Below are 24,532 nucleotides of genomic sequence, written 5' to 3' on the forward strand. Positions count from 1 at the left end.
TGAAAGACCAGGGGAAAGAAGGGGGGGGGGGGTTTAAGAGAGGAAAAACTAACTAAAACACAAAAATGTGTAGTAATGCTCTGGTAAGAACGAGATAGTTCTGAATAAGGCTTTAACAGCACTTAAAGGGATCAAGATTCGTTTTAAGATAACAGTGATTGTTTAATGTTTCAAATTGTTTTTTATTTTTACATATTGAGGTGTTTTATTTAAACATGTTATTTCGATTTCGCAGAGAAAGTTAGCAATTATAGTGGGAACACGCTGTATGTGTGATCTGCGTCTGGGGATATTTGTTTTCTAACGGTTGCCTAATCGTAGTAACTAGTGATGGTAAACGGATGAGTAAACAAAATAGGTTGTGAATTAAACTGTTTTTATGTAATTCTTTATTAATAAAAATCAGTAATGTCTAATTTGTGTGAAAATATTAGTATACCGCCATGTATATGGTTCGAAGGTGACAATCGACGAAATGCCACCGCGTCTATGATTTCAGGATTTTTGGTATGAGAAACAGTTTTAGCTGCGAATGAACCATTAACTTTGATGTGTTTCAGTTCTTCGTTGGTTGGTGGGTCATAATAGATGCTGCTAGTGTCTATACGGGGTCAGTTGCCGCCGGATATCACATGTGCGGAGTCGTGGGAACGCTATCATTAGTAATGGTTAATTCCGTGTCAAATGCTCAGGTATGATCTACTAGGCGCCTACAGTATGTTACAGTATGCAAGAGTGTGCTATGGTTTAAACCAATCACAAAAATAAATGTGAATAAAGTTCCGTTTATTTCAACTATTTCTAACTATAGTTATAGAGATTCTTCAGTAATTGAAGGTCAAGTACTGTGATACTGTATAATACGAAAACTATCCCTGTTTGCAAATGCATAATTATTGTCATTTTAATTCTCCAAGAGAGTATTTTGACCACACTGTCTGTCTTCTTCCTCCCTAAAACCAAGCTCTGTTGTTATGCAAGATTAATGTTGATTTGTAGATACGTGGTGATGCTTACGAAGGAGGTTGTTTAGGACCACGTGGTTCGAGAATTTGGTTGTTTCTAGGTTTTGTGATGGGTTTTGCATCGGTCATCGCCTCATGTTGGATTTTATTTGCTAACTTTGTAGGAAACAGTAAGTAATTTTATTGCAAACTCAAAGAGCGAGTTTGAAAATATGTAATTATTTATAGGTGAAGTGCCTCAGTGGCCAGGAGTCGGTCTCTTTCTTCAAAATGCGCTCATATTTATATCGTCACTTATTTTTAAATTCGGCCGATCTGAAGATTTATGGGGTTAATAAATTAAAAATTGTGTTTTCTGCTTATATATTGGAAGGTGTAAAAATAATGTTGTGCATATTATGGTTAGTGTAAAACAAGTAAAGGTAATATATACCTATGTACCATTTTTGGCTATTTTTTATATTTGGGAATGTGGTCTTTCTCATACCTGTTCTCATATTTATTGATACTTAATTATAGAATTGACACTTTTATTTTCTAAAATGTATTATTATTTTTAAGACTGTTATGTGATTGTTTGTTTTTTTTAAATAAAAATTTAATTTGTGAAACTTATTTTAGAATTAAGACGTTTTGTGACCGAGTTTCTAGGAAGCACTAAAGGTAGCTAAAAATGATCAAAAGAAGACACTAAATTTTTAACGGGAATGGGGGCGAAACCTTTACTACAATACCAGGAACTCAAGATTTACACTTTTTCATTTTTTTACCATTTCTAATTCTTTTTTGTTTTTATATTTTTTTATTGTGAAATATGATTGTCCAATAAAAGTCTTTATTTTATTAGTTAAATGAAATTATGTATTGGGAGAAGGTACATAATGCGTATTTTACGTTTCCGTTTAATAATAATAATTTATAGTCTGTGATCAACGTAATTGACATAGACATGGTCATACGAATAATTGGTATGAAACACGTGCATTAAAGAAAAAATATTTTATATATCAGACAGTTGCTTTGTAAAAGCAGTGGTCTATATATATGTATCTCACTGGTGAGACAAACTTTCCTATCCACATTGTACCTAAGTACCTCTTCATTTACGTCCATTCTTAGTAAAGGATAGTGGGAATTTTTTTGGAAACACTCTGTATACTGATTTGGTGACATAACCACAGTTTAGTAGACTGCTGTAACATAACCACAGATAAAAATTACCTGTTCTAACCTCAATAGAAACTAGTTTGAATTTTAGATTTCTTTAACTTTTGTAATTATTATTTGAGACTAACTTTTAAATGTGAACGCTTATGGTATGAATACGAAGACTCAAGACGAGGCCGTAGGGTAAATGTTTACCCAATGCATTTGCTTTAACTTTAGTTACCGTTCTTTAGGATAACTGAGCTTAGCGCACACTTAGAGACTGAAGGATTTGACTTAGAAGCAGGCACAACATGGATTTATCCCACAAATTACCCGTGCAGGGATTATCAATATGCAATAATCCAACAGGCATTACTTAGGAATACTATGGTACAAATAATTGAATATTAACAGATATTTTAAGTTACATTGTAGGTCAGCCTTCCAACTGGACTTGGTAAAACGTTTATTGCTGCTGTCGTTATGTACAACTTTTATCGATGGTATCCGAGGGGAAAAGTTATATTTATGGCGCCTACGAAACCGCTAGTTAAGCAACAAGTGGATGCGTGTTATAATATCATGGCTATCCCCAAGGAGATTACCGCTGAACTGACAGGTGACTAATCTCCTTTGCATTATCCATTAATGTACATCTAAAATCCGCAGGAACTAAAGGACAAGAGTTCCGCAAAGATATTTGGAACGAGAAAAGAGTGTTTTTTATAACGCCTCAAGTTCTTCAGAACGATCTGAATATACTACAGAACTTTGGCAGTAGAGTAAAATGTCTCGTTGTCGACGAGGCACATAAGGCGAAAGGGAATCACGCGTATTGCGAGGTTATCAGAAAATTAACGGCACAGAATCGGCACTTTCGAGTTTTGGCCCTCAGTGCAACTCCCGGCAATTCTCTTAAGGACGTCGCCGAAGTAAGTCACTCGGTGTAATTGTCAACGTGTTATGACTTAAATTTTAAGGTGATTAATAATTTACTTATCGCTCACCTTGAAATTCGCACGGATGACAGCCCAGATGTGCTCCCTTATGTTTTCGAACGGTCTTTAGAAACTGTAGTGGTGCCATTGGGCGACATGCTTCAAACAGTCCGGGATAATTATCTACATGTGAGTATAAACGATCAGATCTGTTTGTTATCAGTGTAGCCTTCGTAGGTACTAGAGAGATATACAAAGATATTAATGCAGAATAAAATTCTGTCGGGAAATTGCAGTATGTTAACGAAAGGCAAGGTTTTTATGACTATGAAACAATACCAAGAACAAAATCGACAGAATAGGTTGGTAAAAGTGTGGGGTAATGATTCTTACATTTGTTTTTAGGGACAGAAATTTTGCAGAAAATATGAGGTACTTGAACATATGCCATACTTTGTATTATGCCTTTGAATTACTTTTAAGGCATGGCTTACGAAGCTTTCTGTTGTTTTTTGAAGGTGAGATTTATTTATTTTATCTTTGAGCTGATTGGTTTAAACGAATTGGTACATTATGCTATGGTTACAATTGTTTCCAGTTAGGTGACTATCACCTTGGTTTGAAGTTCATGACCCCGCCGTCATATTAAATATTCTGATTCAGTTTGAATAACTTCTCCCGACTTTTGAGTTTCTAGGATTTGCAAGTGTGATTGAGAGATGTCAAGCGCATGCGCTTACGAGGCTAGATATGATCAAATAATCTCCTACTGACCATACCTAGCATCAATGTATTTTGTTTTTCAAATGTGAATTGATCATAGAAGGCTATGCTATAAGACAATGCATTAAGCTAGTGAAGTAGATATACCCCTTCCATAATATAAATAACATAACAGTGGCAGTTGTCTGTTGTTTTTGTTTAAGATCGCCTAGAGAAAACAATGCTCCACGAAAATGCTCTGCTCAAAAATATCATTCGTGACATTGAACAATACATGGGACCATTACTAAACATAGAATCACTTCCAGATGGCACTGTCACCGGGGTAATATTTCAGTTTCTGTAGTCTAAGTTAGACCGTGATTTTTAGATTCCCGAAACGGTGAAGTTCGGTCATCCAAAATTTTACAAACTGCGCGACGTCACCTGCGAACACTTCAAGCAGCAGAACAATAACGAAACTAGAGTGATCATTTTTTGCGAGTACAGAGAAACTGTGATGGAAGCTTACGGTATATTATCGCTCAGCCAGCCTCTGGTGAGACCTAGAATTTTTATGGGCAAAACGTCGATTACGCAAAAGCAACAGATAAATGTTGGCAATTACCTAATGGGGCGATTTATTTCGAATGCTTTTGTAGGTTATCAAGTCGTTTCGGGATGGCAGCTGTAATACATTGATATCAACATGTATCGGGGAGGAGGGACTCGACGTTGGTAATGTGGATTTGATTATTTGCTTCGATATTAGTAATAAATCGCCGATACGGATGATTCAGCGAATGGGACGTACCGGCAGAAAAAGAGAGGGGCGTGTTGTTGTATTTGTTACTGAAGGTCGCGAACAACAGGCAAGTACGAAATGCAACGTCCCTCAGAATACATTCCGTGTTTCAGACTTTAAAAGAATGCCTTATCCAGAAACAAAACTTGAGCAATCACATACTGCATCATAAATCGTTTGCGAGTGAAATGTACAAGGAGAATCCTCGAATGGTACCACCACACATAGAACCTAGGTGCAATAAAATATTTATTACTGTAAAGAACGAAAGTAATCAAAAGTTGTCAAAGACCAAAAGCAAAAATATAAAGGTGGGTTTTTTTGAAGGGGCACTCTGATTGTAATTTTTTTTTAGGACATTTTCAAGTTAATTGCCGAAGGAAAGAAGCAAGCGAATGAAGGTGAGAATGAGGCGAAATTAACCGACATAATCGATATTGCTGACAAACTGCCCGACAGCGAACATTTTTGGAATAGCGGTAATGATACAAAATTCTGTGGTTGTCTCTCAATAACGTCTTGCAGGTAAAGGGAGACTGCTTACGAAGAGCACTTTAGCATTTAACAGTAAACTGAACAAAGTCAGAACTTTGCAACCCGTTGGCTTCATTGGTCACTCCAGTAAAACTAAAATTATGGTGTCGTTGTTAGAGAAATGCGATTCTTTAAAATTCAATTTGCCTCTTACTCAACATCCAAGTACGTAGCTAATATTGTAAATGAGCTTATAAAAATAATGTGTACTGTTAGTATTAATTTCGCAGAAAAGGCCAGAATTTAGTACCAATCTTAAACAGAAGGATATTAGAAGTATGTTTGGGCATGCTACGCATTCGAGTGTGGATGTTTTGACGGTGGACGCTGAGGTTATTGTTATAGGTAGGTTTTTTATTAAAAAAAAGTACCATAAACTACCTATACAACCAGGAAAAATTCACGTAACCTTCAGTGGGTTTTTAGTTTAGACAACAACCACAATGACATTCTTTTAGTGTATACGACCTTGAACTTGGCGCATGCGTAGAACTCAAGTGCGCCAGGATCGGTGTTGCTTACCTTTCTTTTATAAACGCAAATTATCCAGTCGCCTATAATTTTCTAGAAAATAGATATTCTAATAAAAGACTCACCGCATTTCACAATGCATTTATTTTCACATCGTGACAACTTAGAAACAATTGACATGTCTTTATACGACGAAATCATAGAGGTATCACACTAGAGACTGAGATATCCACTTAAATAATAACAAACACTCAAATTCATATTTTACCGCTACTCATAATTGCACGCTCCATTCCTGTTCTATTTGCAAAAATACAGAACATATTATATGCAAATGCCCAACTTTAAATAAAAATATATTTATATATACAATAAACCAAAATAATAATAATAACTTTTATTATGTTATATTATATTATGTTATGTAATAATGTATGTACTAATTGCAAGACTAGTTGCTTACAAAATCACAACTTAAGCATTTCCCCTCCTAAGAAAAATAAACAATTGCAATTCTACTTCTACTTGCCGCACATGTACGAAAAGGCACCACACATAGACGAATAGTGTGACTCAGTGAAGTTGAAGTTCGACTGCGGTACCTAGGTTCTCTGGTTCGAATCCGAGTTCGGGCATGGATATTTGTAAATGTATAGTGGGCTGGGTTGGTAGAGCAGCCTTGGCTGAAACCCAGTCCACTTATAAATAAAGCCCAAAAATAAATATAAAATTTTTTATTTGGTCTGCAAAATTTAAATAGTAATACGCTGAGTAGTAATGTGTCTTCTAAATACTTCCCACAGTACTAAAAGGTTGCCAGAGTTTCCCAGTAACCTCAATTCAAGGGTTATTTAGAATATCACTTCCTTAACTGTATAGGCATCTAACTTTTGACCACTTTCTAGGGCTTTCTAAATGCTTTCCAGGGCGTGATAGGCTAAGATCTTTGGAAAGGACTTTTGCAGGCTATTAAAGCCTGTTCAACGAATTACAAAGTATTTTCAGGTTTTCCTGGAACTTTTTGCCATATTTTCGCAGCGTTTAGGTCATTTTTATAATTTCGTAGGTGGTTTATCAACCTTTGAGATTTTTCTGGTCATGAAAGGGATAGAAAGGGTTTTTGGAGTTTATGGAAAGCACATCAGCAACCAGTGGCGTAACAAGGTATTTTTCGAAGCGGTGCCGGATCAGGTTTTGGCGCCGTACCAGATCACTTACCATTGAGGTCTAATTAATAAAACACTGTACATTTTTGAGAGAAACTTTACACAAAATTTTAAAAGCACCGCACCCTTTCGAATTTTAGACAGATGCTTTGAATAACGAAATCTGTCACTCGATGAAGAATAGAAATACATTTATTCATAATGTTTGAGATAATGTTTTCAATTTTCGCGTCACATTTAGCTATGGCATAGGGTACAAGTCGTCGAAATGATTGCGTCTTAGAATAGGGGTACAAATGCTGGTCACACTAATACAGACTATTGTATAGATCTCAAATAAAGTATTATTATTATTATTAGTTTAAATCTGCAGCCTTTTCCTAGCGCTGTAACTTTGTTCTACAAGGGCTATCCAGAAAGTAACAGACGTTTTAATAAAAAATTAAGAAAGTGTAAGAAACAACTTTTATTATATACACTCTTAGGCTGTTTTTCAACATAGTCGCCATTCATATTGAGGCACTTAACATAGCGTGGTACAAGTGTTTTTGGGTACCTACAAAGGCAATATGGTAGTTCCCGACAAGATCTTACTGATGGTAGAGTCAAAACTGGCTAATAAAAGTACTGATCTGCCACACAAAAATGCGTTGAAATCCCTTGGATCTAACAAAAAGACTTTGGTAATTTTTTTCATTTTTTAACAATGTTCGGTTCATCCTAAAGAAGCGTAAATTCAGTTTTAATTATATTTCAGTGCACCCTGTATTCGACTTTAGCAAAGTATTAGAATTTAACTGCCGTTCTTGTCTTTTATGACTGGCCTATACGGTACACCACGTACTGCCCATCCCGACTTAGTGCCCTCGGTGCTTTAGCGCCTCCGGCGCGTCCTCCCCCCTTCAGAGCGCGGTGCCGCGGCACCTTTGGCACCTACCTAGTTACGCCACTGTCAAAAACTTCCGTTATAATTTCAGAAAATATTAATTTGTGACTAGTCCACTGATCTTTACACGACCAGTTTTTACCTTTTCGATATGTTTGGATAATCGAAATACAAGGGGCGATCAACAACTAAACATTTTCGCCCTGTAGAATAAAAACGAAGATAGCCATGACAAATATATCATTAGACTATTTTGTTTCCTTAAAAAGTAGTTAATATCTTAGTCGAGTAAAATTAGAGTAATATTTGCTCAAACCTAGAACAAATTCGGGACAAGCAACCGATGTCCGAAATTAGTAGTATCAATAATGCTCTTTAACATACTAAAAGTCCCCATATGTCCGAGATGCGGAACATCCTGAAAATTGAGCCGCCATCTTGGATTTTCATGTTTTTTGCTAATAACTTTGTTATTATTATTTTTTTCGGAAAAAGATAGGAAAGGGAATTTGTGAAGATTTAAAATAGATTGGCGGGGAGGGGGGTGAGGGCAGGAGGGGGCCTAAGGGTAGGGGTATCACACATATCTCTGCTCATGTCTGGGGAGGGGGGAGTGTTGCACTGTCGTATAGTATACACAGCGAATGCTGTATAGTGCGATTATTGATACAATAAAAAAATCATAACTCCCTTAGTTTTCAATCGATTTCGAGAAATAAGAAGCATTGGATTTGTATTTTAAAGCTTCACAAATTCCCTTTCCTGACTTTTTCCGAAAAAAATAATAATAACAAAGTTATTAGCAAAAAACATGAAAATCCAAGATGGCGGCTCAATTTTCAGGATGTTCCGCACCTCGGAGATATGGGGACTTTTAGTATGTTAAAGAGCATAATTGGTACTACTAATTTCGGGCATCGCTTGCTTGTCCCTAATTTGTTCTAGGTTGAACTCTAATTTTACTCGACTATCTGTAATAATAATGGCGTTTCCCTGCAACTACAACGAAATCCGTCAGCGGCTGGAAGCTTTCCGGTGCTCTAACGAATTGTACGCACTTTTCCAGTGCATTAGAATTATTTAGCTCCTGTACAGAGCCTTCTATGCCACTTACTTTTCCAAAGTTTTTTTTAGAGCATTTGCAGAATTTTTTAAGTCTAGAAATGATCTAAAAAAAGGCAGAGGTCTTCAGTCTGCCAACCTAGGGGAGTGAAGTATGCAATTTTTGTAAATAAAAGTGAGAATTGTATTGTATGGGTAGTCATATGTATCCATTATTGTTAACGTTAAGTTTTAACTACAGATGAGGATTCTGGCACAAGAGAGAATACTCCCAACATCCGCATAACTACGGAGGATAAGGATCTTAATAACAACTGCAAGCTCTGTGACGTCTTATTTGATTGCACTCAGTATTATTCGACCTTTAACTTGAGTTTTAACATTGGAGATTGGAGAGCACCAGATACTAGTATTTTCGATACCATAAACTGTGAAAGCCTGGCCGTGTACGAAAAAGCTTTAAATAGCTGTAATAACGAAACTGTGAAAGATCAGCAGCTTAATGTTACTGTAAACGACGAGAACGTGGAAAAGATTGACAATCGAGAGATACACTTAGTAAACTCGCCATTTAAGCCTCCTAAAACTATCAATAACGTTTTGAGGATGTTAGACTTGACCATGCCCCCTATACCTCTTACACAATTAGAATCGGCACCAAACAATAAAATTGACAATGCAAAATGTAGCATCTTTGATTGTTCGGTAAATTTAAATGGGTTTGACGATGTCAAGTTTACACAATTGCAAGGGCCAGCCGTAAAAGCCGCCGAGCATGACCTTAGTGATGGTTTAGAATTCTTCAATATTAGCGCATTAGAAGATATTTTTGAAGATCCGCACAACAATGCACAATTAATTAGTGTAACTCCCAAGTCTGATAGCACTATAATTTATACTCCATGTCTGCCAGAAGTTGATTCTCCCATACTGTCCGGTGCTGAGACTGTACATAATCAAACAGCCGGGCAATGTACTCCACCCACTGAATTGAACGATGTGGTTGACACCAGTCTTCTTTCGCCTATACTTTCAGGTAGAAGTAAAAGGAAATTGACTGACGAAACATTTAATCAAAGTTATTCTAATTTTCCCCCAAAGACCAAACATGATTTGCATGAGCTTTTGGATAATTCCCTTATTGATATGTTATATAATCAAAGTTTCGAAGAACCGCCTAAGAATGACATTAGTAGTAAAAACAAAGATGAGATTGACAGCAGCATTAGAGCTGTGCAGAGTGTTCAGGAAACAAAATGCGATCAATCCAGTATAAACCGGACTGATAAAGCCGGCGATTGGGAAAATAACATTTGGAATTTCTGTATGGATTCAGATGTTGAAAGCAAGAATGAAGCAACGTCCAATGTTACACAGTTTAAAGAAAAAGGTAACTCGTTATTAACACGTGATAAAGCGGTAGAGTTGATATCTGATCAGTCTGATGATTTTATTCACTCATCTGCTAAGTCACCGGTGCTAGTTCTGTCACAGAGGGTTGATACTCGGAGTTGTCAAAGAGAAACTCCGATTAGAACCCTGGATCGTTCACCGTCACCGAGCTTTAGCAACCACGTTTCTCCCATTCTGAATAAATCCCAGGCAAATATTAGCAATAAATATAAAATTAACAAAGCGTCAAAAAAATTAGTGTTTAGCGACGATGACGATGATGACTTCGAATCGGACCCGAAACAATCATCTTGGATATATCCGAAGAACAGAAACGCGAAGAGTAGCACGGGCCAGGTCGCGACAACTTCGCGCGCGAATGTCAAGAGGTCGGTAAGTATCTAGGTGGATAAATTTGGGTTATTCGTTTGCTTGTCTAGAAAGTGCAAGATTGCCCGTTTGTGGAATTGGAGGCTGACTTATCCGGAACTCAATCGGATATCACTGAAAGTGATGCAGATGGATCTTTTGAGAAGAGCTTTGTTGATGATGAAACGCAAGATATTGCGAATACGACAATGATGCAAGTCAAATACTTGCAATCGGTTAGGTAGGTAGTTGTTTAGCCTGGTTTGCACAGGGTGTCCTGAATTTTGCTATTCTGCTCTAGAATTGTTTATTATTATTTATTTGTCTTTCCTGCATTTTTAGCGAGTTGGGTGCGCTAGTGTAGGCACTTTTTCTGTCCGTCAATCCATCCCGGGACTTTACTACTCTTACAGTTTTCAATATATTGAGTTTGTTCTTTTTGAATCTGGTACCTTATACACAGCTTACTTAATATCAGTAAGCTGTGCCTTATAGCTCTGGAACCTGAGCCAAGAATAATTTTGAAAATTATTGTGTGAATGCCCAGGCTAAAGATGTTTAAATCAACTTAGGCTTAACGTTGTGAGTAGAGGTAGGCTTAAAACTGATGGTAATCTGATAGAAGGATAAAGGGATGAACTACCATTTTTTTGAAATTTTTACCACAGACGTGTCTAGTACAGGTTTGCGTGTGCGCACGCGGAAATAAGTCAGAAAACGGTCAATCGGTTTAGAAAATTCGCTGTGTAATAATAATAATAATAATAATAATATTTATTGATGTTTTACACATGGTGTTTACACAAGTCATTTTAAGTATGCATTTATGCAATGTAAGAGACAAACGAATATAATAAATTACAAACAAACATAATAATTATACAAACTATTCCATTATATCACAACATTTATTCGTCAAAAATTCTTCTAGTGAATAGAAAGCCTTTTTTTATTAGATATAATTTAATTTTAGATTTAAACTCCATTTCATTGCAATGTTTGAGAGCGGTGGGCAACATATTAAAAAATTTTATGGCTAAAAAATTAGGGCCGTACTGACTTTTTTTAAGACGTAAATAAGTAGGTACGTAATAATGCATATTTCGCGTATCGTAATTGTGAAAATCCGAGTGGCATTTAAATTTTTGGCAATTACTTTTCATATAAATCATACAGGTATAAATATGTAAAGTGAGGGTAAGGGTAATATTTCCAAATCTGTGAAGGCTTGCCTGTAATCAGATTGATAGTCTAGGTTAGCCAATATTCTAACCACTCTTCTTTATATTTTAAAGATTCTAGATACAGAGGAGCAGTGACCCCATATTAAAATACCATAATTCATTATGGCATGGAATAATCCGAAGTACGCAGTGCGCGTAACTTCCGGAAAAAACATGGTTTGTTAAATTACGGAGTAAGAACACAGTTCTGTTCAGTTTTGAGGAGAGCTCGTCAATATGGCGTGTCCATGAAAGTGTGGAGTCCAGATAGACGCCTAGAAATTTCACCGGCGTTTGGTTAATTACATCAGTGTCCCTTCTCATCGTAAAAGTTAAAACTTCTGTTTTGTCTTCATTTAGAGGCAACTTGTTCAAGTGGAACCAAGACTTGGACTGCCCTTGAAGATCTATACTTCTTATATTTGTTATTTCTAGACTAGAACCAGAGCTTAGTATTGTAGTGTCATCGGTATATAATATGAAATGACCATTAACTGTAGAAGGCAAGTCATTTATATAAATTAAGAAAAGCACAGGCCCTAAAATGGAACCTTGTGGAACACCAGACTGTACACATATTTCTTTTGAGAATAAACCGTTATATCTAACAGTTTGAGAACGTTCTTCGAGATATGATTGCATGAGTTTAATGGAAATTGCATCAAAATTATATGCTTTGAACTTATTTAACAAGATCTGATGATTTACACAATCAAAAGCTTTGCTTAAATCTAGAAAAGTTGCTGTTGTATAATTATTTTCATTAAATGTAATTAAGATTGTACTAGATAGATCTACAAGGGCGTCCGTCGTTGACTTTTTTGATCTAAAACCGTATTGTGCATTATTAAAAATATTATTGACCTCAAAATAATTCAGTATGCGATTTTTTAAGATCTTTTCAAAAATGTTTGAAAAAATGGGAAGTATTGATATCGGCCTATAATTTGAAACATTCTCTTTGTCACCCTTTTTAAACAAAGGTAAAATTATAGACCGTTTCAATGCCTTTGGGAACGTCCCTTCCCTAAAACACTCATTAATTAACACTGTTAGTGGTACCTAATACAATTAAATCCCTTAGACATTTTACAATTTCTGCAGAAAGATCATATATGTCTCGACATTTACTATTAGATAAAGACGTTATGGCGTCTCTTACCTCAATGATGCTTACTTCGTGCAACCTGTGTTATGAAAATATATTAAAAAGTCTACAATTCAAAATCAAACGATCTGTGTGTCTTGCTTCAGGCTGACCGGGGGCCCCAGAATGCGAGTACCCTGCTAAATAATTGCAATTGTGCGTTCCAGCATTCAGCTTTCTATCAGCAAGCTTACAATTTTTTATTATGTCATTTAAAGGAACCATCAATGAATTATTTTGACATTTTGTCAACGCCTACTACACCAAAATGTTAAAAAGTGACAACAAACCTTTTTTCTGAACTTATTAAAAAATATTTTACATTTTGGTGTAGTAGGCGTTGACAAAATGTCAAAATAATTCATTGATGGTTCCTTTAAATGTACGGTTTAAATGAAATAAAAAAGAATCATATTGTGCCATATATATCGATGCATGTATAATAAAAAATGATAGTCAACACAGTAAGTACTTTTTGTTTGGTCCATACAGAAATATGAAGTTGATAGTGGTTTCTCAAAGACGAAACGTCGCAGTGTGGGCACCATCTTGTACAACTTATCTATCTAGGTATAAGGAAGTGTTAATTGGTTTTTAATCTGTTTTCAAATAGAGTTAGAAAAAGATAAAAACGAATATTGTGTCTGGTCCATTGAATATAAGGTGCTTATTCAATGGTCAGGCAGAGCTGGGTAGTGCTTTGAAAAAAAGTGCTTGCTAAAGGACTTCAATTACTTTTAGTGCTTAGAGCTCTGTGCTTCAATTACTTTTCTAATTCAGGAAAAAGTGCTTCAATTACCAAGCACTTTTTAAAGCACTTTCATACAATTTCGAGTACTTCTAAAGAGCTTCAAGCATTTTCAAAGAGCTTAAAGCACTTTCAAAGAACTTCAAGCACTTTTTAAGGGCTTCAAGCACTTACAAAGGGCTTCAAGCACTTTCATAACGAAGCTCTTATCATGAATTAGGTGACGAATTTAGAAAACTCTTAGTCTTACTCATTCCTTCACTCCTACTCTGACGTTACCTACGTGTTCTGTGCTTCATTAGTGATTAGTCTGCAGTCTGCACATCTCACTTTTGACTTCTTGTTTTTCGTATTGTGTGGTTTCCTGTGAAAGGGGTCGTACGATTTCGCGAACAAAAAAAGGAAGAGGTAATAGTTCTGCCATTTATTAACGCTGCCCTATCATATTCAGGGCATACCGGCATACGTTTAGTTTTGTTATAGTTATTACGATAGGTATAATCAGATAATTTACTGCCGCGTATATAATACATAAAATACATTACTTGAACGGCAAAAAAGTACCTAATCAATTACCACGCACTTGCCTCTAAATTAAACATTTTTATAAAAGGCCAGAAAATAACATCAAACCGCCAAAATAGTAAATACCAAGAATAGTAGAAGTTTAAATTTTGGTTTGCAAGTTATTTTTTTAATTTAGTCTTAACCCTTATATCTGTATTACTTTGATTATAAGGAATTGTTATCTTTTATTGTCCTTTTATATTTGTAATTAAGAATTATTACCTACATAGTAAAAGTTTACAAATTTTCTCTGTGCATTTCTTCACGTAACATACTATCACGAATTTTCAGAAGATACGTCTCGGTAGGTAGGTACGTACTTACAAGTAACAAGTGTCAAGGAATTTCCGAGCAACATTCTGGATTTTTTTCTTGTAGTACCTACTTTTATAGCACATGCAGTTATTACTTCTACATTAGTCATTACCCATGGGTACAGGGAGAGTACTGTACCGATAACAACATTTTTTTGTTTACCTAATCGTTTTAAACGAAAATTTGGACAAGCAAAACTTTAGCGATAAAACCACTAATTCCTCCAGTATAATTACGATGCGGAAGTACTGTTTCTAGCGTGTTTTTTAAAGTGTTTCCAGCAGGCTAGAAACCAATTTTGAAAAAAATTCAAAGGGCAGTAACTTTTGAACTAGTAGCCCAATCTTGGAACTGTTTGAAGTTATCGATTCTACAGGCCACATTCTATAAGAAAATATTTTTTCCGGGTCGATCTGAGACAATTTTTTTTTCGGGGCTCAAAAAAAGGCAGTGTATAACCTTCCTTTTTTACCAAAAATCGACTAAACCAAAATTTCTCGGGAAAACACTTTTTCTTATTAATTTGGGTGCGTAGAATCCAAATCAATTCGTACTTTTTCGATCAGACTTCTCAATCAAAAGTTATACCGGGTGATCAAAAAGTAGTGCGGACAGATTGAATTTCCCGTAAAACTAAACATTTATAAAGTTGGTAACATACCGAATGTCATTTATGTAAAAGCAGTGGTGGATCAATTTAATCACTAATACATAAATAAACTACCTTCTAAACATGTTTGCCAATTCCTTAAGTAAAAAACATTAAAAACTTAAAGCGCCCAATTTAAACTGTCTGCAGTTCTTTTTGATCACCCGATAAACTAGAAACCCTGGTTTCCAGTAATATGAAAGGTGCTTTATATTGTTTATATTTATATTAATTTATATTGTCAATTACTGTGATTCAAGCACTTTCCAAGGGCTTGGTGCTTTGTATTTTCAATTACTTTAGAAAGTGCTTGGTAATTCCAAGCTCTTTAATCACATAAAAGTGCTTAGGGCTTGCAAGCACTTTTATCAAAACAACGCGCTCGGTGCTTAGTGCTTCAAGCCCTTTTCAAGAGGGCTTTACCCAGCTCTGTGGTCAGGTCACTTCACAGTTACGTTAACTGACAATTTTTACTCATTCACGTTCCCAGATCCACTTAACAAGTCATCTGCGACAGGTGCACCTGTAGGTGTCCACCTACCTTTAGGATAAATGAAAGGTCATGACTGTTTTTCAGGTCAAAAAGTTGTAGCCCAAAAACTACCTGCATATTTCCAACAAAAAGGTTTCTTTTACAATTCTTGTTGAAAATAACATATGAAGCTCCTTACATTACCTTTTTATTTTCAAATTTGTTATCAAAACTGATTTATTGGATAGGTTTTCGCGTTGGGAGACACTACCGACTTTTTACCATTCTTCTTTTTCATATTTCAGATCTGCAGATAGAAATAGAGGTAATTTCAAAATTCCAAAATTGCCAGTTAGTAACATAAACGTATATTCTCAGATGGACGAACTTCATGAGGAGAACGCCTATGTTAATGTAAGTTTTTGATCAAGAGATTCTTCAAACCAACAAATTAGAACAGTATTTTACGCCTTATTTTAGGACAGTTTCTGTGTGAGTTCTCAAGAAGACGAATTGTGTAATAATAACGCGAACAATATGTCAGAGTTAGAGCTAGCAGAACTAATATTGGAGGGAAAGCGGAAGAAGAAGAGATTAAAGTTCCAAGTGAAGACTGTCAAACGTAAAAGAATTATTGTAAGTAGCAGTGATAGCGACTGATATTTTTGTTAAAAAAATTATAAATTGTGATAGTTTTATGCTGTAGCCTCAGACTGAATTTTTTGAATTCGAAGCTCAGTTGAATTGTAAGATTGTATTACGAGAAGTTGATTAGTTTTTTACACAAATTATTTTTGCTAGTTTTTGGTGTTTTATTTACGAACAAATTTTACAGTTTTCTTGCATTTGAAAATTTGGACGGAGCGTTTAGTTATGTGCCAATTTTTACTTCTTTTGTTCTCTTTTATTCCCGTTGTTTCTGTTTATTGACGTGACCACAAACAGGCTCACGTGAAACTTTCATTTTAATTAATTCACTCTTTTGTTTTTTAATTTTTATATTTAGTATTATATGGTCCTTTTGAAAGGCGCCTAATTTTATGCAACCAAAATAACACCTTACAAATAAAGATCTGGCTGTAATATTAATTAATTCGAAAATTGTTGCTTTGGCTTCACAGACACTTACGATGACAACCAGATCTTTATTTGTTTTAAGAAATATTAGTAGACATAGGGAAAAACAATGCACGTAAATCTCTATGTCTACTTTTTAATAAATATCACTGTGTATTTAAACTACATGGGGGATTTAGGATAATTCAACTGGTTTATATCCGGTTGGTAGATTTTGCCATGGTTTCAATTGTTACAGAATTGTGTCCATGGAAAGTGGTTGAATTATTGTAAAGTCTAACTTGTCAAAATCCAACATTACACATGTCAAACTAAATGTCACATACTTACAATGATAAAGGTAGAGAGTAACAACGACAGGTGTAACGTTTGTAATGGTTTGATTAAAAATTCCATTGCAGCCGCATTGTATAAATGCAATATGGGGAAACATCCCATATGTTACACTTGCTTTTTGAGAGCCTCCAAAAATGGTATATAAGGTACTGCTTACATAATTCGTGACTTGAACCTGCCGCAAATTACAGGTAACCCACTCTGCCCGAAATGCAACTCGCTCGTAATGAAAACAAGCTCAAGTGCTATCTTTAAGCGTAGCGAAAATGTAACTGTAGAAAAATTATTTCAGTTACCGACCGAAAAAATTAACGCCCTATTGTACAGGTCAACAGAAAAGTTAAACGATGCGACGGAAAAACACTGGGCACCAATCAAATGCCCTCACAGCCCATGCGGTAAAACCGTAAATCCTTCGTCTTTACACAGTCACTTCATTTACGAGCACAGCAATATTCCAATCTACCAGTTAACGCGAGGGAGCGAGTTACAGGTGTTAACGGAGCTGTCGCACTTGGAACACGGCGCCTCGCGGTGTATTGGACTGATCGAACTATTGCCGTCGGGTTGTTCATTTTGTATATTGGCGAGTGCCTCGGAAGAATGCGATCCATTATTGGGCTACGCCGTTTATTGGCTGGTTACAAACTCGCAAAAACAGTATCAGTGCACGTTGGAAACGTTATCGCCCTCGAAGGCGTCGAGTTGCGCAACTTTTTGTAAGGTAATTGAAGCGAGGAATAATTCGTCTATTACGGCGATAATCAAGGCAATGGGTTGCCTTTTCTTATCATATGGTACCGTTAAAAACCTAGCAGATGATTTTGGAAAATTACATCTCTGTATAGTAATCCATTAACAGTAAATTATCTATTTATTTATTATATTATCATTGTTTACATGAGAAAGTGGTAAAAAGTTTTGGTTGTGGTTCGCTTTACATGCTTGTCATCTCTTGCCTCCACCTTTGTCTTGGAGAGGAGTTTGACCGTCACAATGGTGAAGTTCAGTCTTGTCCCAGGAAGTTTGGTCCATGAGAACAATCAAAGTTTGTCTCTTGGGGTCTTCCTTCCTGTCTACCAACGGTCCCAATTTTTACCTTTTTCTAACTTCCCTTGGGAGTGCTGTTTGACTTAAAACGACCATTTCATGATGGAAAGCAGTGGCGGCGAGATAATAATAATAATAATAAGTGACATTTATTAGATTACTGGAAGTACAGAAGGAAATATTTTCTTTTTATATTTTTATGTGTGTATTTTATTTTTTTCTCGTTGACGCCTCCTATGTACATATGTATGCCAAAGGAAAAATATAATGACTAATGACTAAAAAAAAAAAATAAACATAAAATAAACATTCAAATAGATAATAAACTAAATAATTAAAATTAAATGAAAAATGAAATTAATGTTCTGAGACACCCTAGAACTGCTCTACCACGGAAATTTACTTATCTTTTCCCAAGAAACTTTAATTTGCAGAGAAATTCTATTGGGGGTGTAGTTCCCAAATGGAACATTGACGCGTTCTCGGTTTTTTAAGAAAAAGTGCATGTTATAGTTCTCTCTGCGACACAATTTTTTTCGTCACAATATTCATCCTTAGTACTTACCTCTTTTCTCATTTTTTTTAAAAGGATGTGTTCTTAATTTACAACCATTAACTTTCTTTTTTACTCATAGCCCAATTTATTAGAACAACAGTAGTCATATAGGACCGGTTGTGGACCAGCTCAAGATCGCTCGCCACCTTGCAAAGTAAATTAAGGTAGCCATTTTAGCTAATAATGAAAATGAAATAACGCCAGAAAAATTATCAATGATACAGTGACTAGGGAATCTTTAATAATTTTTTTCTTTTTCAACATCTGAAGAAACTAACAAAGGAACTCCATTATTATCGATTAGTATTTAGCTAATTAGCTTTTTTTTATCACCCTGTATAACTCTTAATATTAGAATAAGTACAAGAAACAGTTGATAAAATTATTGTTTTATTAAAACACTTTATTTCACTAATACTTAATCGCCTAATCACTTTCTTCTCCCATATCCTTCAAGGAGTCTAATTTAGCAATTAGTGCTTTCGCCGGATTGAACATGCCGTTTGTTTGTGTATTACAAATAGCACACCTTGCCGATTTCTTGTACCGGTTCAACGCGCAAGCTTCACAAAAGTAATGCTTGCATCTAAAACAATACCGACATCAGAAACGAACAATTTCCCTCAGATTTACCTTGTAACAATGGGATTGACGAAGCTCTTCCTGCAGATATAACATTTGAACGGAAACTCTTCCGAGTCGGATGCAATTTCGTACTTGTCATCATCCTCGTCGTTCCGTTGATACTCTCCAGACGCGTACTCTTTCTCCAATTGCCATCCGTGTTTGTAATCGCTTCGGTCGTGTAAAAATTTACAACTGTCGCCAAAACCGCAATAGCCGGTCTCTTTGTAATCTTTACATATGTCGGGCTGATAATCCCAACGAACTGTCGCTCTTATATTTTCCGGAGCTCTAATTGGACCTCTTCGTACCATACCTGTATTTTTGTAAAATTGTAAGCACTGAAAAATATCCGAATTTACATACCAGAACTCGCATTCCCGGCCGCGGTGTCTTTCGGCTTGTAGTACTGTGCGTAATTATTCATGCCTCGGTAGATTTTATCGTCTTCCTTCCCCTCCAGCTCTTTGTTGATTTCTAATCGTTTTTCAAATATTGCTTGTGCGTCTCTATCTCGTTCTGTGTCTATTTCCTAAAAATGACTAAATCAAATTTCTTCAGTTACGTTTAAGGGCAACTTACTAAAACTGCGGTAGCTCCTTGATCGGCCGGGCCAGATACAGTTGTTGACCGTTTAGACTTGTAACTGACAGTTACGTTATCACTAGACTCGCCGCTTGAATCAGCACGTTCCTTTTTCTGCTTATTTGACGAACTTTGTATGTTGGGATTTGGTTTACGTTTTTTTTGTCGCCTTACGATGGTAGTTTCTGATTCATCATTGCTGCTGTTATGTTCTAAAAACGATCCCGTTTTAGAGTGTTTTACTACAAAAAATGGTGCACAAACCTGAGGAGGATGGCTCTCTTCTGCGTTGATTGCGAATTAATGGTTTTGATCGCTTTTTGTATATGAATTTACAAGTAAGATTGCTGGTTTCAGCTTTTTCTTCTTCCATTTCTCAGAAAATTAAAAAAATCCAATCCTGATACTTTGACGACAGTTGCTTTTTAGGTTATGTTTTATTTTTTCTTGTGACGGCTAGTGGCTACTGGGTTGGCCGTGGTGATATAGTGGCCTATATACACAGTATTGCACCTAATGTGCAGTTTATAACGTTCGTGCTGTTTTTGGGTGCGAAAACCAAAATCCCTTGGTACATACTGTGTCGTCGCTAATCATGGGTTTTTTAAACAGCGGTTATGATTTGTTACACACTTCCTAGACTCAGACACTACTGTAATGATGATTTAGAATATAGGCCCACTATTCTCCTAATCTCCTTGGTCGTTTACAAGTATGTACATAGATATTGCAGTATACTAGTATTTCAGATATAGCTGTGTAAATCTAAATTCACATGGGGTGTAGCCCATTCATCACTGAATTATTGGGTTCAAGGACCTGTCATAGCTTTGTAGACCCTTTGCAGCGCTCCTAGGTTTTTTCAAGGTTTTCCGGGTCTTTCTAGCTGATTCCCTAGAACCCTGAACGAATGCTGATCGTACTCAATACTGATCCATTTGAGATAATTCTTTTTCATAATGATCTTATTTTATGATCACGGCTTTGTTAGATCATCGCGTGTTTTATTAAAAATTTCCTAATTATGCAAGTCATATCTTCGAAGTTCAAATTTGACCGAATCCCTCTATTCTGAATGTCCACCATCATGGTCTTAAATTATTTATGTGTGATAGTTCATAGACAAATAAGACAATAATAATTTGCTCTTATTGGCGTATTTATGAAATTAAATAACTTTATTTGTGTTAATGTAATCTTTGATTGCAAGCACATGCTCTTGATCATATTTTAGTGGCGATTAGTAGTCGACGTATTATTTTACTACTCAAAAGTGTGACCTCCCCGTTTAACAACGCGCCACTGTGTATGCTATGAAATTAGCCTCGAATATTCTCTGGGCACGCTCACTTCGTTTTGTAAGCGTTTCTTTTTGACAGCTGATTTTTCATACACAGAGGAAACTCCAAGAAAATCTTGAAAAATGTTTGGAGGACGTGCCCCAGTATTAGTTTTGAGTAAGAAAACTGTCGTTTTTCAGATTGACCAACTGTTGTCATTAATTTCGCATGTTTCAGGCCAAAATACCAAACGTAGTTCAGGACGAAAAGTTCAGGTGGAAAATATCAATGCCGGAAAAGTAAGCACGCACGTGTTTGGTTATTCTTGTTGTAGTTCGTTTAGTTTTTCACTTTTTCGATCATCATTTGCTTTAAGTTCGAGTAAAATATGATACTTTGGTGATTCATGGAACACAATTGAGGTTATGTTAATAGTGTGTCTTGATTATTAGCAAATAGCGGATGTTATACGAACATGTCTGGGACCACAGGCGATGCTGAAGATGTTGATGGATCCCATGGGTGGGATCGTTATGACAAACGACGGGAATGCGATATTGCGCGAGATCACCGTACAGCATCCTGCCGCTAAGAGTATGATCGAAATCGCCCGCACACAAGATGAAGAGGTCAGCGAATTGTCACTCATTCAAATGAGATAGTGATAACTTAATTTTAGGTGGGAGATGGAACTACATCCGTCATTGTATTGGCCGGTGAAATGTTGGCCACTGCCGAACAATTTCTCGAGCAACAAATTCACCCTACAGTTATTATACGTCAGTATAGACAAGCTTTAGAAGATATGGTGGCGCTATTAGAAGGACCTTTAAGTATTCCAATTGATCGAAATGATAAATCTGCATTAGCCAACGTCATAAAAAGTTGTGTTGGCACGAAATTCATAGGCAAATGGTCCGATTTGGCTGTGAATATCGCTTTGGATGCGGTTGACACAGTCATGTTGACTGAGAACGGTCGTACGGAGGTCGATTTGAAACGTTACGCGAAAGTCGAGAAAATACCGGGCGGTTCTATTGAAGAGTCTCAAATTCTGAACGGTATAATGATTAATAAGGACGTTACCCATCCAAAAATGCGCAGATACATTCAGAATCCACGGATCATGCTTCTTGATTGTCCATTGGAATACAAGAAGGGGGAATCTCAAACGAATGTGGAAATTTCTGGAGAAATTGTACGTGTATAGAATAATAATATTGCACTTTGTGTCCCCGACGTAAAATCGATCTTTAAGGCATGGTTTGTTGTAGGACTTTACCAGAATGTTGGAAATCGAAGAAGAGCATGTGCGCCACATATGTGACGCGATCATCGCTCTCAAGCCAGATGTCGTATTTACAGAGAAGGGAGTTTCCGATCTTGCACAGCATTTCCTTTTAAACGCGGGTATCACTGCTCTGAGACGTGTCCGTAAAAGTGACAATAATCGCATTGCACGTGCGTGTGGCGCGACAGTCGTGAACCGTACAGAGGAGCTGCAGGAGTCCGACATTGGAAACGGGTGTGGATTGTTTGAAATTAAGAAACTGGGCGATGAGTATTTCTGCTACTTGACTGAATGTAAAAATCCTAAGGTATGTCTTGTGGTATTCGGTGGAAAGTGTTTGAAATAGCTTTTTTAAGGCGTGCACTATATTATTACGAGGTGCTAGTAAGGATATTTTGAATGAAACTGAGCGTAACTTGCAAGATGCGATGCAGGTAGCCAGGAATATTGTTCTCAATCCACGTCTTGTACCAGGTGGAGGTGCTATTGAAATGGCAGTGGCACATCAACTGCTGCAGAAGGCTACACATGGTCCTTCTAGAGCCTTAGCCCATGCACTTGGTACTTAGTACAACTTAAAAACACAAACTTATGTACTTTTTCAGAAATAATTCCTCGTACGCTAGCCCAAAACTGCGGATCAAATACCATAAGAACATTGACAGCATTGCGAGCCAAGCATGCAGGGCATACGGATTCTTCTAAGCCGTGCTGCTGGGGCATAGACGGTGAGAGTGGCGAGTTAGTGGAGCAAGGACCAAATGGAATTTGGGAACCTCTTACTGTCAAATTGCAAGTGTATAAGACAGCCGTTGAAACCGCAATTCTGTTATTGCGTATTGATGATATTGTTTCTGGTTCAAAGAAACAAGGCGAAAAGGGAGAACCGCCTAAACCCGCTCAAGTAGCAGAAGGTCATGAATAATTCGTTTTCTTTTTTATCACGTTTAGCTTTCTTACTGTATTAATTGTTTATGCTTTGCACCTTTTCATACACTAATAAATTATTCAATAGTAATATAATCCTTTTTCGGCGTAAACAGTTGAAGGTTAACGTGAACTATGTGATTCTTTATTACTTTGCATAAAATTAAGCACCCTTCAGAAGGGATTTTACAATTTACAGGTAGACATAAAAACAATACACGTAAATCCCTGTCTACTTAATAAATATCGCTATGTTGAAAACGGTAAAGCACAGTCATAGATAAAAGCCAATTTTTTTATTGTATTTTGCGCATATAAGGCTAAAATGACTTGTTAATTACTTGATTTTACATAAATGTACCAAATCGTTAAAATATTGATTATCATAATCATCAGGATTGCACATAAAGTTCCACAAAGTCATCTGAAACAAAAAAATTAGCAATGAGTAGCCGATATCAAATCGTTTACCTACCTGCTTAACAAAACCGCGATATACTCGATTATGTCTCAAAAGTAATAAGAGTAGTAACGACAAATTATTCCAATTACGTGTTAATATACAATTTTTAATTGCCCTCATCAGGTACGTAGGCGAACCCCATAATATACGGTCTTGGACCTTTTTATTATTTGTGCATGTTTTTTTCATGTGAACTGCCCGTTTCTCGATTGGCGAAAGTTTGTCGTATTTCTTCTTCGGATCTTCTTTTAATCGTTTTATCGCCTTCTTTAATTTACATCGAGGAATAACAGGTAGTTTTTTTAGTTCCTTTCTTCTTTGTGTTTCTTTGTAGATTAAGTCGTCTTGTAATTCAAACAGATCGTAGCTATCTTCGTCCGAACTAGAGGCCGAGGATTCACTAGATTCTGACATTGTGACCACTATAAAATACAATTTACTTGTGAAAAGAGCGTTGATGCTACCTACCAGGCTATTTTTAATCTACCCGGTGGGTAAAGCCTTAGGACACTAGGAGTGGAGATTTATATTTTAAGGTTATTTTCCCTCCATGTATTATTTGAGGTTATGTCAAAGACTGTGGCTCTCTTTCTTTGTCAAAGGACTGTGGTTATGTGTACCAATAGTATAAACAGGGTGAGTCATCTAACGCATCCATTTACAACGCCCACTTGATTCACATGGTAAGGCCTAATTTAAAACTTTAAATGAAAATTAAATACGTCAGTAAGTAGGGTACACACAATATTTGTTGGTTTTATAGGCGGTTAATCAGCGATTAAA

The 24,532-nt window shown here is 36.3% G+C and overlaps 6 protein-coding genes across 9 annotated transcripts; 4 read left to right on the forward strand and 2 right to left on the reverse strand.

The window, feature by feature from the left end:
* The first annotated feature begins 319 nt into the window (after nucleotides 1-319).
* LOC116159338 (transmembrane protein 50B) lies at nucleotides 320-1,551 on the forward strand. The gene is made up of 4 exons (XM_031472294.1): nucleotides 320-507; nucleotides 561-692; nucleotides 1,000-1,135; nucleotides 1,194-1,551. The coding sequence occupies exons 1-4, from the start codon at nucleotides 409-411 to the stop codon at nucleotides 1,298-1,300; spliced, it is 474 nt and encodes a 157-aa protein (XP_031328154.1). The 5' UTR covers nucleotides 320-408; the 3' UTR covers nucleotides 1,301-1,551.
* A 624-nt stretch (nucleotides 1,552-2,175) lies between these two features.
* On the forward strand, nucleotides 2,176-16,360 carry LOC116181175 (Fanconi anemia group M protein homolog). 2 transcript variants are annotated; one of them, XM_031501463.1, is made up of 19 exons: nucleotides 2,176-2,315; nucleotides 2,366-2,504; nucleotides 2,550-2,733; nucleotides 2,784-3,046; nucleotides 3,095-3,241; nucleotides 3,290-3,414; nucleotides 3,458-3,570; nucleotides 3,979-4,100; nucleotides 4,146-4,370; nucleotides 4,417-4,626; nucleotides 4,673-4,870; nucleotides 4,915-5,038; nucleotides 5,085-5,258; nucleotides 5,310-5,438; nucleotides 8,920-10,463; nucleotides 10,511-10,680; nucleotides 15,866-15,885; nucleotides 15,939-15,974; nucleotides 16,041-16,182. In XM_031501463.1, exons 1-18 carry the CDS (start codon nucleotides 2,284-2,286, stop codon nucleotides 15,953-15,955), a joined length of 3,936 nt encoding a protein of 1,311 aa, XP_031357323.1. In that variant the 5' UTR covers nucleotides 2,176-2,283; the 3' UTR covers nucleotides 15,956-15,974; nucleotides 16,041-16,182. The 2 variants fall into 2 exon arrangements, with proteins under 2 accessions (XP_031357323.1, XP_031357314.1); XM_031501454.1 differs by having other exon boundaries at nucleotides 15,866-15,974; nucleotides 16,041-16,360.
* A 356-nt stretch (nucleotides 16,361-16,716) lies between these two features.
* On the forward strand, nucleotides 16,717-18,874 carry LOC116175580. 2 transcript variants are annotated; one of them, XM_031493773.1, is made up of 3 exons: nucleotides 16,717-16,977; nucleotides 17,039-17,110; nucleotides 17,165-18,874. In XM_031493773.1, the coding sequence occupies exons 1-3, from the start codon at nucleotides 16,953-16,955 to the stop codon at nucleotides 17,830-17,832; spliced, it is 765 nt and encodes a 254-aa protein (XP_031349633.1). In that variant the 5' UTR covers nucleotides 16,717-16,952; the 3' UTR covers nucleotides 17,833-18,874. The 2 variants fall into 2 exon arrangements, with proteins under 2 accessions (XP_031349633.1, XP_031349623.1); XM_031493763.1 differs by having other exon boundaries at nucleotides 16,717-17,110.
* A 75-nt stretch (nucleotides 18,875-18,949) lies between these two features.
* Nucleotides 18,950-20,249, reverse strand: LOC116175574 (E3 ubiquitin-protein ligase RNF113A). Its single transcript, XM_031493756.1, has 5 exons — nucleotides 20,053-20,249; nucleotides 19,786-20,000; nucleotides 19,570-19,735; nucleotides 19,213-19,519; nucleotides 18,950-19,165 (listed from the first exon to the last, which is right to left on the reverse strand). The coding sequence occupies exons 1-5, from the start codon at nucleotides 20,159-20,161 to the stop codon at nucleotides 19,006-19,008; spliced, it is 957 nt and encodes a 318-aa protein (XP_031349616.1). The 5' UTR covers nucleotides 20,162-20,249; the 3' UTR covers nucleotides 18,950-19,005.
* An 847-nt stretch (nucleotides 20,250-21,096) lies between these two features.
* Nucleotides 21,097-23,377, forward strand: LOC116175566 (T-complex protein 1 subunit gamma). Its single transcript, XM_031493746.1, has 7 exons — nucleotides 21,097-21,245; nucleotides 21,306-21,367; nucleotides 21,521-21,697; nucleotides 21,748-22,266; nucleotides 22,343-22,666; nucleotides 22,716-22,920; nucleotides 22,965-23,377. Exons 1-7 carry the CDS (start codon nucleotides 21,212-21,214, stop codon nucleotides 23,282-23,284), a joined length of 1,641 nt encoding a protein of 546 aa, XP_031349606.1. The 5' UTR covers nucleotides 21,097-21,211; the 3' UTR covers nucleotides 23,285-23,377.
* A 190-nt stretch (nucleotides 23,378-23,567) lies between these two features.
* On the reverse strand, nucleotides 23,568-24,357 carry LOC116175589. 2 transcript variants are annotated; one of them, XM_031493780.1, is made up of 3 exons: nucleotides 24,218-24,357; nucleotides 23,762-24,171; nucleotides 23,568-23,710 (listed from the first exon to the last, which is right to left on the reverse strand). In XM_031493780.1, exons 2-3 carry the CDS (start codon nucleotides 24,161-24,163, stop codon nucleotides 23,624-23,626), a joined length of 489 nt encoding a protein of 162 aa, XP_031349640.1. In that variant the 5' UTR covers nucleotides 24,164-24,171; nucleotides 24,218-24,357; the 3' UTR covers nucleotides 23,568-23,623. The 2 variants fall into 2 exon arrangements, with proteins under 2 accessions (XP_031349640.1, XP_031349648.1); XM_031493788.1 differs by having other exon boundaries at nucleotides 24,214-24,332.
* Nucleotides 24,358-24,532: the final 175 nt, after the last annotated feature.

The sequence above is a fragment of the Photinus pyralis genome, unplaced genomic scaffold (assembly GCF_008802855.1).
Source record: "Photinus pyralis isolate 1611_PpyrPB1 unplaced genomic scaffold, Ppyr1.3 Ppyr1.4_LG1, whole genome shotgun sequence".
NCBI classification, from domain to species: Eukaryota; Metazoa; Arthropoda; class Insecta; order Coleoptera; family Lampyridae; genus Photinus; species Photinus pyralis.

Coding starts and splice junctions, on each gene's coding strand:
- LOC116159338 (XM_031472294.1), top strand. CDS start 409: ATGTCTAATTTGTGTGAAAATATTAGTATACCGCCATGTATATGGTTC. Junction 508..560: donor CTATGATTTCAGGATTTTTG/GTATGAGAAACA, acceptor GATGTGTTTCAG/TTCTTCGTTGGTTGGTGGGT. Junction 693..999: donor ATTCCGTGTCAAATGCTCAG/GTATGATCTACT, acceptor GTTGATTTGTAG/ATACGTGGTGATGCTTACGA.
- LOC116181175 (XM_031501454.1), top strand. CDS start 2,284: ATGAATACGAAGACTCAAGACGAGGCCGTAGG. Junction 3,415..3,457: donor GAACAAAATCGACAGAATAG/GTTGGTAAAAGT, acceptor ATTTGTTTTTAG/GGACAGAAATTTTGCAGAAA. Junction 4,101..4,145: donor CAGATGGCACTGTCACCGGG/GTAATATTTCAG, acceptor CGTGATTTTTAG/ATTCCCGAAACGGTGAAGTT.
- LOC116175580 (XM_031493763.1), top strand. CDS start 16,969: ATGATAAAGGTAGAGAGTAACAACGACAGGTGTAACGTTTGTAATGGT. Junction 17,111..17,164: donor TTTGAGAGCCTCCAAAAATG/GTATATAAGGTA, acceptor CGCAAATTACAG/GTAACCCACTCTGCCCGAAA.
- LOC116175574 (XM_031493756.1), bottom strand. CDS start 20,161: ATGGAAGAAGAAAAAGCTGAAACCAGCAATCTTACTTGTAAATTCATA. Junction 19,520..19,569: donor GGCCGGGAATGCGAGTTCTG/GTATGTAAATTC, acceptor ACAAAAATACAG/GTATGGTACGAAGAGGTCCA. Junction 19,166..19,212: donor GTCAATCCCATTGTTACAAG/GTAAATCTGAGG, acceptor GTATTGTTTTAG/ATGCAAGCATTACTTTTGTG.
- LOC116175566 (XM_031493746.1), top strand. CDS start 21,212: ATGTTTGGAGGACGTGCCCCAGTATTAGTTTTGA. Junction 21,246..21,305: donor TGCCCCAGTATTAGTTTTGA/GTAAGAAAACTG, acceptor CGCATGTTTCAG/GCCAAAATACCAAACGTAGT. Junction 21,368..21,520: donor AAAATATCAATGCCGGAAAA/GTAAGCACGCAC, acceptor CTTGATTATTAG/CAAATAGCGGATGTTATACG.
- LOC116175589 (XM_031493780.1), bottom strand. CDS start 24,163: ATGTCAGAATCTAGTGAATCCTCGGCCTCTAGTTCGGACGAAGATAGC. Junction 23,711..23,761: donor ATCGCGGTTTTGTTAAGCAG/GTAGGTAAACGA, acceptor TTTTTGTTTCAG/ATGACTTTGTGGAACTTTAT.